Here is a 15,726-nt window from a genome sequence, read left to right on the forward strand (position 1 = left end):
GGGGTGGAGCTACAAGAAAAAGGGACAAGTCAAGACAAGGAAAGAAGAAGAAGAAAAAGGAGCAGCATCAGACGCAAACATGGGAGTGAGTTATATCTAGATGAGATGGGGATCACGCTGTTATTTGTCTTTCTCTCTTGACTGCACACACGAACACACACACAAAAAAACTCTGCGCCTTTCTTTATTTTCAGAGGCTCATTTATTTATTTTTGTTTTTAGTTTTTGTTGTTTTTGTTGTTGATAGTCGACGTTGAGCACTTACGACAGTCGAATTCGTCGCTGGATTCTGGGCAGTCAATGTGGCCGTCGCATCGCCGCTCCATCGGAATGCATGGCCCGTTCTCGCACGAGAACTCTCCCTCCGGACACTTGGTCCATTCTTCATTATTGTTCCATGACACACACATGACACGGTTGATGGCAGTCCAAGTTATGTACAGTAGTATTATACAGTATACCCAATTATTCATTACATTATTGGACGTTTCTTAATCTTAATTTAATTACCTTAAGTGTGCTACTATAATAAATATAGATTGTTAACTAATTTTAAAAATACGGCCGTGTGATGGATGAAATATTTTTTTGATGAGATGGTAAAGAGATAACAAAAAACGGGTGGAAAACACTTACGGCATTCGGCTTCGTCGGAAAAGTCTTGGCAATCTCTACGGCCGTCACAGACTAGGCTGTAAGGGACGCACTGGTCGCCGCTAACGCAGCTGAATTCACCGCTCTTGCATTGAACACCTACACATATTCAAGATGTTGGGTATACCATTAATCAAAAATCAAATGTACAAACACGAACGGGTAACTTACCACAATTGCTCTCGTCACTTCGGTCGGGGCAATCGACGGTTCGGTCGCATCGTCGGTCGCCTTCGATACATTGGCCGCTGCCGCAGCGGAACTGATCCGTCCGGCATTCTAGATGTCGGCGGAAGGGAAAAAAGAGGCAAAAGAATAATAAATCAAAACCGAGTCTCATCATGTATTCTTTATTACACTGAACGATCACGAAACCAAACGTGCTGACGACCGCTTGGAAACGGCCTTCAAATCATTCAAAACGAGAACATTTCAAACAGAAAGTCGAATTTAACCGATGAAAATCAAAACGGACCACCATCACCATTGACAGTGATTTACTCTGCCACATGCGAAGCTTTTTTTTGTTGACTAAAAAGAGACGGGAGGGAAATAAATCTAGACTAGGATATCTAAGTAAAATCAAGACTGCTACTCGAATTAGAGAAACAAGCAGGAATTCTAACAAGGCGAGTCTGACGATCATTTACTACTCATATGGGATTATTAGTGTTCGAACCGGTGCAATTCAACTCGTCTGTGAGATCGATGCAATCGTAGAAATTATCGCATCGCATGGCCGGTTCAATGCAGCGGGCCAGATCGCAAGCGAACTCGTTCGGCTGGCAACGCTGGCGACCTAACGTCATGTCGTCTAGCGATGGTGAAAATGAGCCTGTTTGTATATATACACACAACACAGGAGCCATCAGCACCGTCAATGTACAAATCAAATGTTAGAAATGAGCGTGAAAGTCGGGAGTTGGCGCATTCCAATGGGACCAATTTAACGCCGATTAGGACACATCAAACCTCTTTCAATTACGTCCTCCATTGAGAGTGGCAAATGAAATCTCTTAGCTTGTGCTTATTAGTAGTCTGTACAGAATGTCGCCATGTCTTTTTGTATAGAAGCGTTAATGGAGAGAAACATTAAATTGTATTGAACAGGTAATGAGGACTTACGACAATCTTCTTCATCAGAGCCGTCGGGGCAGTCGTTGCGGGAGTCACAGCGTCGGCGATTGTCCAGGCAAGTTCCGTCTCTGCACTTGAATTGGTACTCGGTGCAGACTGTCACGTGAAAAACGAAATGAATTAGTATAATTTTAAGCTAATAAGATTAAGTTAGTTTTGATTGGATCAATGAATTAAATTGCATTGATTTTCATGGATGAGATCCAGATAGATGAACAAATAACAAATAATAAGCAGAAATAACATAAAATCTGAAAAATAAAGAAAACCTGGTGGGGGAGGTGTAGGACAATCAAGTTCGTCTTCCCGATCCGGACAATCGACGATTCCGTCACATTTTTGAACCGACGGAATACAAAAACCACTGGTAGCACAGCGGAACTGACTGGCCAAACAAGAAGCTGCACGGAACGGACGAGAATTGCAAACAAACAAAAATTGCAAATAGAAAGTAAGAAAAGGGAAAAAAATATAAAAACACAAACAAAGAATAAGAGAAATGCTGGATAATGTAGAAATGATTAAGGCCACAAAGAACACATAAGACATAAGCAACAGAGAACCCAAGAAACAAACACGAGAAAATTAAACCTTGATAAAATGCATAAAGGTCTCAAATTCAACTCAAAATAGGGGAAAATATCCTGAATGATATTGAATTCTTCACTCTCCTACACTTGATTTGAATAAAAATCAGCTTATGTCATCACCGCTATAACTTGACTGAACAATATAACCCTTGGTGGGAATCTATATATCCTTGCAAGCTCGGTTTTATGAATCTCGATTCCGTTTGGCAACTATAAATTGTACCAACCAAAAGAGGCCGACTATAATATCTGGAAAAAGCAATCAACAACAAATCCAATTTTCAAAAGTTGTCTTGAACATTATCTGTATAGAAGCTAAAGAATAAAAGAAACATTGTCAGCCCCATAAAAGATGACGAAGAAGAAAATGAGAAACAGCTAACCATTCCCCCTTACTGGTGACATCTGCGATGACTGTCGCATAATAAAGGATCGACGTTATAAAGGAAATAATCCACTGAGAGACATCCCCAATAACTGCTGGTCACGTAGACTGACATAACCAATCAGAGTAAAAGCGTTGGGCCTTGGAGAAAAGCTAGGACACAGCAGTGGACAATGAAACGTAGGAAAGGAATAAGAATGCCAGGGGTGTGAGAATGAGATGATTGATAGGAAAAGAAATAACGGATACAGGAATACAGTGGCGGACCCAACGACACGAAAGGCACGGCTAGCGGATCTTGGAAAACCCTTGGGCAAACACAGCGCAAGAATTTGCTCGCTCGAGTGATGAGCAATTCATCTTGACACTGGGTTGAGGATTACAACAAGACATCAGCTGTGTATACAACACAGTATCATGTGTGGAAGGCTCAGAGAAACCCAAAAAGAGATAAGCAAAAAGAAAAGCCCAAACAAAAAATATGATGGCTAAGAATAAGTTATGCACTTACTGCAGTTGATCTCGTCGGATCGGTCAGGGCAGTCGTCGTATCCATCGCACTTTCGCCGGATGTCAATGCAAGTTCCGTCGGAACAGCGGAACTCGTTGCTATGGCATTCTTTGGCGATACCGCGGGTCGAAAAAGAATCATAATAGCAAGTAGAAAAAATATGAGTGAGTATGTGAAACGAGATGATGATGATCAAGGGACAGTCGACTCGGAATGATCAAAACAAAAACAAAAAAAAATGTCAGGGACGAAATGCAATCAATCAGATGATGAACAATCGAATCAGCAGATGCAATGCAACCCCCACCAGCGGCGGTGATCACTCTTTCTCCTTTTTATTTTTGTTTTTTTCCTACCAACTTTCTCTTTTCTTTTGGCGATCGATGGACGAAGATGATTTCGTCAATTTGATTGGCATTCGAAGGCAATAAAAGAGAAAGAAGGGATGAAAGAAACCATAACAAATCCCCCGAAACCCACGACAATCATAGAGACAAAAACAATGACGACACAAACGGACATGAAAGCAAAAGGGGAAAAAAGGGCGTTCGTGCTGAGTGAAAAGGAGATAGAAAAAATATATTTATATTCCACACAAGGCACAATAAAATTGGTGATGAAAAATGAAAGTGGGCCTTACGAATAACGCAGTCGGCTTCGTCAGAGGAGTCGGCGCACTCGGCGACGCCATTGCACCGCTGAGTGCTGGCGTCGATGCAGGAGCCGTCGCCGCAGCGGAAAGGATTGGACCACGGACACGGCGGGGTCAAGCCTTTTGCGTCACCAAGAAGTTGTAGCGGAGTCGATATGGAAAGCAACAGACAACATTGAGCACACACAAGTAAAAGCCAACGGACACAAAGGCGGAAATATCAGCAGGAAATGGCGATGAATTGGGGAAAGGCAATCAAAAAAAGGAGAAGAAGAAAAACGGGATTCTATTGACTACCAAATGGAGTTGAGCGATGATGTGAAACAGTACTCGACAAACTGGCACGTCATTACCGTCTTCATTCACTTTGATAAATACCGTCTGTATCCTAGAATCGTATTTCTCTCCCGCTGCTAATAGCGCGCAATTTATTAACAACTCGTCCGTATTAAATCAAGACTGGCGCTCTGAAAGGGCTTTACGGATCAATAAGTAATCGTTTGATGTTGTTAATACTTCGAGCTCGTTTTTCTTTTGCCTCCTACGCCGGTAATTCGTCGTCAATTTGGGATCGGGGTCACTTTGGATCCTTATTTTCTTCCTGCTTTTATTTTTGGCGACTGGAAAAGATGGGAAAAAAACCTCAGCAACAACCAGCACTCGTCTAGTCCCGGCCGCTCGGTAGACTTCCGTTGCCGGTTGGCATTGTTCCAACAAAAGTGAAAAAGAGATGGAGGCAAATAAAAATAATAAAAAAAAGGACCTCCAAGGCGGGCACATCCAACGTTATAGACCAATCTCTTTATAGCAACTTTCATTTGGAAAGATTCAACCTCCCAAGCTCTTCTTTGCAGCCATTCCCTCTTCTACTCTCCCCCCTACCGAAAATCAATGCTCGATCAAGAGAACCTGTCTTCTTTATTGAGTTCCGGGTCAGCGAACACTACCGAAAGAAGAGCAGGGAGAAAAAAAAGAGAGAAAAAAGGAAAAGATCACTGGATCAATCCGTGAGGTTTTGTAGAGGCGGGAAGAAGATGAAGGAAATATAACGACGTATAGTCGTATATAGTGGGATTTGATGAAGCCAAAGTCCGGCTTCTTATTAGAGACCAGAAAGTCTTAAAGGAAACAAAAAAATAAATAACCGAGGCGCAAAAGAACTTGCGAAAAGGGCAATATGGGATGGTTGTTGTCCTCTTTTCCTCCCGCAACAAAGTCAATTTACTATGTAAAGCCTCCTATGGTCAATGGTGCCGGCATAATGAATTTTGCAGCTTTTCTTGTTGGTTGAATGTCCGAGTCTATTATTATGTAGGCGACTCTGGCAAGTGAGAAAAGAGTGAACAAGACTTACGAGTGTTTCTAACTCGTTTGCGCAAAAAAAGGGGGCAGCAAGAAATTTAGCAAGAACAGCAATCCCATCTTCTTTCTTCCTATTCTCTTTTACTGCGTAGAGTATAGTCGGCATAAACCATGATATCCATATACTAGACTATACTCACACACACACACACACACAGGATATAGCTTGTAGTATGTATACGTTTGTTGACTGAACATTTTCAGTTCTCTCTATTCTTATCCTCCGGATATGGTAATCTAGTCCTACGGTCTACATATATATAAGGTTGAATCTAATGCAGTTGCTCCAAGCCCACAGTATATTATACTGCTCATGCAGAGTCTGGCGAGCTGTCTGCATGCATTCGGGCCGTCTCAGCAATATCCGAGCATACTGCCTCGTCTAAAGGGAGGGCCAACGAGATTTAAGCGCTGAGAGCAAAAGTAGAGAGAGAGAGACGATGGCTCGCTGAATGGGCAAACATGATTCCATCAGCGGATATATGGCCCACTGGAAAAAAATAAAATGGGCTTCTCCAATGTACTACCACAACAAAAAACGGACGTCTGTTTCTCTTGTGGTGCCCACTAGCGTAATTCGAGCCCAGTTCATTTCTTTCTTTTTTTCTCAAATGAGAAATCCAAGAATTTAAACGAGTGTAGGTTTAGGTTTGGTTGCGGCCATTTAGTTCTTGTGAACCGCCGGCCTCATTTGAACCATTGAAAAGATGTAAGTAGACACAACCAGATGATGTTGATTACGAATTAAAAAGAAGGGGCGGAAAGAAGAAGGCGGATCGTGGAAAGAAAAAAACAAACAGAAAACCTACTGCAGTTGTCCTCGTCGCTTGCGTCACTGCAGTCGGGCACGTTGTCGCAACGGAAATGTCGCCCGACACACGAACCGTCGTCGCACTGGAATTCGTCCGAGCGACAATTCGAAGATGAGCCTCCACCTCCAGCAGACGAATCGACTACTGGAGGAGCGGCTGTGGGACCGGGAGTGGGTTCAATCGTCACCACATTGGAAGGCGTCGTCGATTCCGTCACAACTAAACTCATCGGCACGGGTGGAGTTGGATGTTTTTTAAAAATGATTTTTGAGGGGCAGCAGATTTGATAACGAGACAGTGACATAACAAAAGACACAAACATTGAAAAGAAGTTAGTGATCGTGCTGAGACGCATATACACAATCATTACACCGTCACCAGAACAGAAACTTCCACCACTGAAACCTCCACCATTGAGCCTTAAGATTGCGATGGAATGATTCGGATTGTAATTAATTTGCGTGGCACGTTACGGCTCGGTTTCCATGGCTGATTGGAATGTTGAAAATAATCCTGGTAACCCACTATAGTCTAGTACTAAATGACTGGCGCCGGGAATATAATAACTGTTTACGATAGACTTTTCGTAAATGAGGTCAAAGATTCCACGCATCACTGGAGGTAGAAAAAACCCGTCTCGACTCTAATCAAAAGAGCTGGTCGTCGATTACGTGCGATGTTCGTGTTTAACCCGACTAGGAACAACCCCGATGAAAAGAAATGATTCGAGAAACGGTGGGATATCTAATAAGAATATATGATAAAAACAAAAAATTATGCGCTGGAGAGAGAGACTGTTATCATCTGGAACCTGAAAATCATCTGTCGATGATCGGCACCGACAATTTAAGATTTCCTGGAGCGCATTGTTAACTTTGGAAACTTAATGAAGTAGGGAACTTCAAAAACAACAGCAACAGCAGGAGCACAGGAGCGTCAATTGCAACAAAGGCGACGATAGGTTAGACGATCGAAACCGTCAGATCCACACGCTCCAACCGTGTCTTATGGCGCTACCCCCTCGCTCTCTGAGTCGCTCTTTACATACGAGAGGAGGCCCCATACAGTCTCAACTGTAGAATATGGTATGGCATCAAGTAACCCGATGATTCCAGACACACCGGGAACGCTGAGCGTCCCAACCGACGGCATGAAATTCAGGTCAAGATTTCCGATGTATTAAAAAAAAAAGAGATGACGACGACGACGCTATACATTCGAAATTCGACCCAGCTGGATTGCAACCCCCAGACTTTGGCTCCTCCTTCCATTCAATCTAACGGCAGCTCAAAAATCAGTTGATAACGCGATGCTGGCACACGGCGTCATAATTACCTTGCAAGGCCCTTCCTGATTTTTCTTTTTTTTTCCTACTCGTTTCGTTCCTCATCTTTTAGCCTTTTCCGAGGGGGGAATAAATTAGTGACTAACTCTCTTAGATGAAACGCCGATCACACACGCTACACATGCCCAAGTCGATCGTATAATGCTAATTAACTGAGACTCGAATGACTTGGCTCCAAAAGAGTGAAGTCTCATCAGCCTATGGAGATTTAAGGAGCCGGGAGAGAAAGTAGAGCCGAGGATAGCACGAGATGCGAAGGACGACGTGGAAAATATTTAAAAAGAAAACGGTTTGTGTTAATACCCTCGCAAAGGTATTCGTCGGCTCCATTGGGACACTCGGTGACCATGTTACACCTGACCGAAACGGGTAAGCAGAGCCCATTACCGCAATTGAACAGATCGGGTCGATTGTCAGAGCAGTCTCTATCTGTCGGTCGTGGTGTGGTAGTCGGCATGCAGCAGGGGTCAGATGAATGAATGAGAAAGCCATCGAGGTTAAGCAGATGAGATCAAATAATCATGCAAATGAATCAGGTTGAAAATGATATTTAAAAAAAAAGCTCAGTTAATTCAATGAATAATGAGGAATGATTTAAGCTGATGGTAGTAGAAAGAATGTTTAACAGTCGATGTATACCGCAATCAACTTCGTCGGAGCCGTCGATGCAATCGTCGATCGAGTCGCATTTTTGCCATTGCGGAATGCACTGGACCTTTGTACTACTTCCAGTGCCACCGGAACCTGGCACGGGCCGGCCGGATGAAGGGCACTTGAATTGATTGCTCGGACAAGTCGCAGCCGCTGTGGTATACACCATGTCATTTTAGGTACGTACAGCAGTCAAGGATGTGTTTGGTTTTTTAGGTTGCGTTTGTTGATCGTATCGTGATGATGACGATCGTAATTAGTTACAAGGGCCAGCAAAGAGAAAAGTAGCAGCATGCAAATGGAGAAAAAAGAAAAAAAAAAGCAGCATCGAATATGATGAGAATGATGAACTAGCATGTTGAACTACGGTACATGTTTCATGCACCGATGAGTGAAAAAGAGCTTGAAAGATGTTTGATTGCAAGACTTACGGCAGTTGGCCTCGTCAGACTGGTCGGTTGGGCAGTCCACTTTGCCATCGCATCGCATGCGGCCGTCGATGCAGGAGCCAAAGTCGCATTGCCACTGATCCTTGGAACAGACTGGGTGGCGAGTCATTAATCCAGAGAGAAATTAAAAAATAGAAAAAAATCACATTAGCACGAGAGCGTGAACTAGGAACCGCTGGCCAAAAATGGGTGTAACGCATAGAAAATCCAATTTGGCAGCACTTTGCAAAAGGAGCTGTTTACTGGGAAACAATTATAAGATGGGGAAATGTTGCCACAAATGATGGATTAATACGAAACTTTTAGACATTTTCTGTTTTGGTAATAAATTCAATTTTCTTTTGACTGATTGAATGAGGAAACATTCCGACTGTGGATTCAAAGTGTCAAGGAAAAAGTGCTGAAATTTATGTACTAGCCTCCCTCTCTCTATATTTACACCGTCGGAATTATTACGGGAGCGCTGGAATGAGCTGGTTAGCGGGAGCGAGGCGGAAGAGCGCATCAGTTAAATTGATAAGAAACTGCCGCTCGGGTAAAAAAGAAAAAAAAGTTTGTCACTTACGGCATCCGATTTCGTCGCTGCCGTCTTGGCAGTGCTCTCGGCCGTCACAGCGCTGAGCAATGACGATGCAAGTCTTATCGGTCTTGCACTGGAACTCGCCGGCCTGGCACGGTTCAGGTCCTGCAATGTACAACGTTGACGCATTTTCAATTCCGAAGTGAAATTAGAGAGTGAATCATCATCATCGTCGCATGATCCTTGACAACTTTTTGATCTCACACTTCACAGACTCTTTAACTCTCTCCGTTTATTCTGGTGTCCGGCGTCACATTCCGAGGCCGTTTGAATTTTGGCGCCTCTCCCATGCACAAACACATAAAACGTGTAAAAACACAGCAGCCAGAGCGCATTCTCATTCAGCAACAAAAATGCTTGGTTGTTGTTGTTCAGGAGCTTGTATGTAAACATACAGATCAATCAAGGGGCTGAGGGATAGGCCGGCGTCGCATCAGGACAGCCGACCATAAGCCAAGCCCATCCATATTAGACAGAAACACGTAAATGCAAAACGGAAATGCGGGGCTCACCATTCGATGAGCTTTTATAAGCTTTTAGTTCTTTTTGTCTTTTCAATGCCAAAATAGCGGGTAACGTACCTGATGTTGGTGGTTGTGGGCAGTTCAACTCGTCGGAGAAGTCGGGACAGTCGGCCCGTCCGTCGCACTGCCTAGAGGCATCATCCAGGCATGTCAATCCGTCACTACATTGAAAGCCTTGGCAAGCGGCCGGTGTTGTCGGCGGTTCTGTATTTTTTTTTGTTTTGTTTTTTGTCAGCATCCAGCCAGCAATCCATCCATCCATGCAAGCATGCCATATTTCCGGGTTTTTATTTATTATTAATTAAACGAGGTGTTAATTGATTCAACACTTTGAGGACACGACACAGACAAACACGACAAGCAACAAATAAAACAAAACACACGAGCAGACGATTATCACAGGACAAAGACATTTTTTTCCGGTGCGGATGCATCCGCAATTCCGCATTGTTTTTTTGGATAGCCAAACTAAACAAGGCACGTAGAATTTGGACACAATCACACGATCAAAAACGTGATGTGTTGTTGTTTGAGTTAACGCCAAATTAAAGACGGCGGTCAGATTTCACGCAATTAACCGTCACGCCAAAATGGCGGATGATCGCTCGTCCGACCGATTAACGGATTCGATGAAATAAAACTACACAAAAAGATGGAAAGAAATAACTTACCAAAGATACAATTTTCTTCGTCTTCACCATTGGGACAGTCGTCGTATCTGTCGCACGTTCTGGTTTTGTCAATGCACTGGTTGTTGTTACACTTGAACTCGTCGCTTCGACATTCTAAGGATCATAAAAATGTTTGTGAAAAACCCGAAATTAATAATTAATGAAAAAGGAAATCCCCTTGAGGTTTGTCATAGCCTTAAGACGCGAAAGAAATTGGCTAGAACAATCATTAGGCAGTCTGTACGGCTACGACCTTCTTTTCTAATTAACTGATTTAATGATTCAATTAAATATATGCGATATACCTTTGGCCGATCTGTGGCCTTTTGCTTTTTGGGCCAGAGCCGACCTTGATGACGCCATTAAAATCACGCAAAGAAAAAACCAGACGAACAACGACGAGCCGACGGGCTTCATGTTGACGTTGAACCGTCCTCAAGTGAAAAAGAAAACGAAACGACGGAGAACGTAGCCGATTGAATCGGGAAAACGGTACACGCAGAAGAAAAAAATGAAATAGCGGCACGAGCGGACAGATCCGGTTTTTTCTTTTTTTTTTTTTTAAAGAAGAATTTTTTCGAGGTGCCGGTGATTACAAATTGATTTCGATTGTGGAAAATGCTGCAGCACACTAACACCGCCACTGGGCCGCTGCTGGACAGGGCACTGGACTGCACGACTGCACGACTGATATAATAATAATTCAAGGCAGACGAGGAGAACCAGAACCCGGACGGGATAGAGGGAAGAGGGGTGGGGTTGGGGGATTCTTGTTCGATTGGATCACAACACACACACAGCAGCAGCAGCAGCAGCGAGCGCGGAATTAAATTTCTTCCTCGTCGTCGTTTCGGCTCGTCTCGTTCAAACGAAATGTAAATGGATTCCGACGAAAAAGAACCGAGAGAGAAAAAAGGAATGAGGTGTGTGCGAGAAGAGAAGAAAAAGGAATCCCAACAAGAAAACAAAATTATGAACGGCAGCAGCACCGAACAACCACAACAACAACAACAACAACTTTGGCTGTATGGGTCCTGCTAATAATTCCGATGTGTGTTTTCTCGTTTATTTTAAAGAGTCAAATGCGAGTCAGGGGCTCCAGCCACAAAAACGATCGGGAGGATGACGGGCCGACGCCAAAGATTAAGGCCGGATCACGCGTGATTCCCCCAAAATGCTATTACTCTCTTCTTTCCTTTTTTCTTTCTTTCTCCCGAGTTATTATAGAAAGGCGGGTTGATCCGGTGGCGAACGCCCGAACACGAACGATCACGAATCCCGGGAATAAAAGCACACGGACAGGGCAGCTGCAGCACAGCGCCACACACACAATATCCCTCTTAAATTGCGTCCGATTCGGAGGAGGAGGAGGAGAGAACAACAACAACAACAACAACAACAACAGCGGTTATATGCGCTCCAGTGTACGGCCGCACGCAACACGCACCGTCTATGAAAATCTTTTCTTCTTTATTTCTCCCCCGAGGGGGGAAAATGAATCTTTTTGGGGATTTTTGTTTTTCTCTTCTCCTATTTTTATATTGTTTTGTTCTTCTCTTTGTGATTTGTGCTTGCAGCCTAGCGTTCAACAATCACGATCAACAGGGAATCATCATCATAATCATTCAATAATTCATCATCTTTGCCGTTGTTGCCTCTTTTTCTTCCTCGTTCGTGAAAGATGCGGGAATTTGGAAAGCGGGAAAAATAAAATAAGTCGAGTTAAATCAATCGCAGCACTTTACGCATAGATGAATTTTTTTAGAATTTGCCCCGAATGTTCGTCAAATGATTACGGCACACGGACGCACACACACGGATTGAGGTCAAACACTTTTGTGGTGGCGATGATTGCACCTAACGGGGGGGTAAAAAACACCCCCGAAAAGTTCCCGTTGGAGAGTAATCAAGGAAAAATTGCTCGTAGCGATTCTTCCGGGTAAAATTTGGACAATGGAAGCTGAACAGGTTTTTCCTCGACTTGTTAAAGAAGAATGGCGAAGTGTGCGAAAAAAACGAACAGAAGATAAGAGAGCGCGCAGCAAACCGGAGCTCGGGACGGTCAGAGTCAGACTGATGAGAGAAGATTCAGATGATGGAAGGAAAGGAGCGCAGCAGTGCGAGCCCATCCAACCAGCAACCCGCCTTTTGCTTTTCCTGGGCTGCTGCGCATCTCTCCTACAAATATCCCATTCTTTCTTTCTCTCTCTATATATATATATTATACTACCGTCTACACAGTCGCTGCTGAAAGTACTACTCCATTACTCCGGCGGGGACCTCCTTCACGCGGGATTCTCTCTCCCGCTTCCCCCCCCCAGTTTTTTTTTATTCTTCTTCTCTTTCAGCGCTGCCCTTTCGGCTTCTGTTCGGATGATGACTCGGCATTGGAAGCCGCTGTGTTTTCTACGTACGTCACACACGTGTAATATATATAAAAAGGTGCCCAAAAGAAAGAAGATGAGCCAGCGGGAGGGAGGGGAAGAAAAAATAAAAAATAAAAAAATGATCCGACGAAACTTGGCATCAGACGAAGAAAAAGCAGCAACTGGAATGGGTAGAAATCACCCGCCTACAGTTGAGCTACTCAATCGGGTGATGAACCAAAAAGATGTTGGCCTAGACTCGAGCTGCTTGTATAGAAAAACTGACAACCAAGTGAACCGTGACGTCGTTATCATAACATGGGGGGGGGGGACCACCAAAATGACGTTTCTCCTTCTTCGGAGCTTAGCTTCTTCTTCTGCTGTGTACTATTACTTACATTCACTTGTTCACATGTCGACCTATTGACGTTGGCCCAACCCATACGTTCACAACCTTTGGCTTATCCCCGACTCTTTTATAGCGACTCTACAACGTGAGGCCGTCTATTACACATACGCTAGGGCTCTATACAAGAAGGGTAACCCCATTTCTGTTCGGCCGAACCCTTTTCTCATTCTATTCATTCATTTGCCTACTCATCGCTCCAACTTTGACAATGCGGGAGGACCACAACAGTCAACATTCCGCCCGTGTGTTTGTCTCTTTTCTATTTTCCTGATTTCGTGACTTTCGGCCGTGACTGCTGGAATTTACTTCAATGCTCTTGTCTTTTCTCCACCAGCAGGCACCATTCATCGAGTGGCATCGACCCACATTTAAGCCCAAATGTGGTGGTGCTGGTGGTGGTGGTACAAGAAACATTATGACAAGTGAAAATCTACCCAAAGAGAAAAAAAAGAGAGAAAGCGGGAAACAACTCTCTCATCACCTTTGACCCCCCACAACAACAACACCAATTGTCATCTTGAACGTTGTTAAATACAGGGGGATTCTGCGGAGAGAAACGCGAGGAGGAAACCAGGGCGGAGCGTTTCTTTTTTCACGCCCAAATTAAAAAAGGAAGAAGGAGAAATAAATGTTTCAGTTGCTGACGACATTAATGGCTACACGGAATTAGGGAGGGCGATGGACCGCCTATGTACGTTATGAAGTGGTGATGAAAGAGTTAAAATATTTCGTTGGAACGGGATCAGGTGACGGGTGACGTGCGGGCGGTCGAGCGGCCGTTCAGTCGACTGGTTATTCAATGGGACGCCGGGTCACACGATACTTTTTCCTTTCTTTCACGCACATTCCTCCTTGTGTAAGTAAGAATTTCCTATCGTGTCAACACATTTCAACTTGTTGACTGTACCCTACGAGGCGTGGATGATTTTTAAATTTTCGAGCTTTTATCCGAATATTTAAAAAGCGCGCTTAAAAAATGTTTACGCAAAATAAGGCGAGGCGAATGATGGATGCGAAGAGAATAATAAAATAAAATAAAATAAAATGATTGGATGTGTACCTGTGACGATGCAATTACTTTCGTCTTCTCCATCTGAACAGTCGGCCTGACCGTTGCAGAAAACGGAAAAGGGCAGACACCGGTCATCGCAACTGAATTCGTCCTCTTGGCAACCTTCTCGTGAGCAAAGGGAAGAAGAAAAATGAAGAAAAAATCCAAACGATTTATACAAATGATTCGAAATAAAAGAAAAAAAAAGAAATGAAAGGAATAATAATCAGCAAATGCCCTGAATCGACCATTAAAGGCTAATCAATCAGCTCCCACTGATCATTTATATACATAATAAAGGCGAGCAGTATAAAGATAGCGGCGGACATGATCCGCAATCATGGGAGGAATGGACGAGTAGCCGAGAACCAACTGGCCGGCTCAACAGACACTGCATATACGCACTCATCATCCATCATCGTTTTACAAATGATTACGTTTTGATGGTGGAGAGTCGAGACTCATGCCCGCATCACTCGTCCAGCTCCCATGGAAATCAGCTGATAGATATTAAGTCTTTCTTTCTCCCTTTTGTTGTTGTCCGTCTTGTCTGTCTCCGCTGTCTGAATGCCTGTTTGAATGTCTGCTGGTTGCTTATGTAGTAGAGAGAAAAAAAGGCTCCCATCATTCATGCCACCAATCCAAACGGCTATCTGACGACCTCAGCAGTCGGCACTCAAACATCTATTCATGTCTGAGCTCCTTCCGGAGCAGAACTTGCACAACATTCTCGCAACCAAAGCCTTTCCTTCCACTTTCTCCCATGGCCAAGAGAGTCGATACAGTATTATACAGACAAATAATGCAGTCAGACAAATGGAAATTCATTTCCTTATGAATACATGTCAAACCTGCAGACGGTGGCGTCACCAGACCTTGCCGACGGTGTTTGATTGATGTAAATCAGTCAGTTGAAAAATACAAAACAATAAAACGACGATGCCGGAATTTTGCATTTACATATTACGAGGTGCGTCATTTTTTCTCCCCCCTAGCTCAATCACTCATTCCACGCCCTGTGACAACCGACCTTGACGTCATGGATCCTTATGACACGTTCAAATTCCAGTTGGAAATAATATTCAGAAGGAAACTGCTGAGAACTATAAAAGGATGTTGAAATTGAATCAATTACCAACGGGTGGTGGCTCTGGGGTCGTCGTTGTAGTTGTTGTAGTTGGTTTAGTTGTTGTGGTGGTGGTTGTTGTCGTCGTCGGTGCTGGAGTCGTGGTGGTGGTGGTAGTTGTTGTGGTTGTTGTCGTCGTCGGATCCGGAGCGTTGGTGCTGGTCACCGCAACGGAGCAACCCTCCTCGTCGTCGCCTTCTGGACACTTGACGATTCCGTCGCACTGATCTTCCTCACAATAAGATAAACCATTGGGTCCTCGACATTTGGTTTTGATGTCTCCACGGCAGTCCAGCTCTTCCGGTGCTGGTTCAGAACCGTCCGGTTGAGATGGGGGCGCTACCAATAAAAAATCATCCATCATCCAATATTATAATATGCCATTGAAATATTAAAACCGAGAAATACAACAAAACCAACTGTGTGGAGAAAGGTGAAAAATTATTGGAGA

At 43.8% G+C, this 15,726-nt stretch overlaps 1 protein-coding gene across 39 annotated transcripts in view; it reads right to left on the reverse strand.

The window, feature by feature from the left end:
- The window catches only part of LOC124188508 (basement membrane-specific heparan sulfate proteoglycan core protein-like), a 60,771-nt gene that overhangs the window by 22,553 nt on the left and 22,492 nt on the right, over window positions 1–15,726 (reverse strand). For 14 of the 39 annotated variants that reach the window (XM_046581160.1, XM_046581195.1, XM_046581171.1 and 11 more), the window contains exons 7-20: window positions 15,285–15,614; window positions 14,159–14,272; window positions 10,324–10,437; window positions 9,710–9,856; window positions 9,114–9,233; window positions 8,531–8,641; window positions 6,101–6,322; window positions 3,918–4,049; window positions 3,278–3,385; window positions 2,061–2,192; window positions 1,780–1,887; window positions 826–933; window positions 637–753; window positions 266–382 (exon numbers count right to left, since the gene is read on the reverse strand). In XM_046581160.1, coding sequence (XP_046437116.1) covers window positions 266–382; window positions 637–753; window positions 826–933; window positions 1,780–1,887; window positions 2,061–2,192; window positions 3,278–3,385; window positions 3,918–4,049; window positions 6,101–6,322; window positions 8,531–8,641; window positions 9,114–9,233; window positions 9,710–9,856; window positions 10,324–10,437; window positions 14,159–14,272; window positions 15,285–15,614 — 1,980 coding nt within the window. Of the gene's footprint in view, window positions 1–265; window positions 383–636; window positions 754–825; window positions 934–1,333; window positions 1,479–1,779; window positions 1,888–2,060; window positions 2,193–3,277; window positions 3,386–3,917; window positions 4,050–6,100; window positions 6,323–7,751; window positions 7,878–8,087; window positions 8,253–8,530; window positions 8,642–9,113; window positions 9,234–9,709; window positions 9,857–10,323; window positions 10,438–10,628; window positions 12,464–14,158; window positions 14,273–15,284; window positions 15,615–15,726 lie in introns of those variants that run through there. The other 25 variants (XM_046581159.1, XM_046581192.1, XM_046581185.1 and 22 more) reach the window with 22 other exon arrangements.

Source organism: Daphnia pulex, chromosome 2 (assembly GCF_021134715.1).
Source record: "Daphnia pulex isolate KAP4 chromosome 2, ASM2113471v1".
NCBI lineage: Eukaryota > Metazoa > Arthropoda > Branchiopoda > Diplostraca > Daphniidae > Daphnia > Daphnia pulex.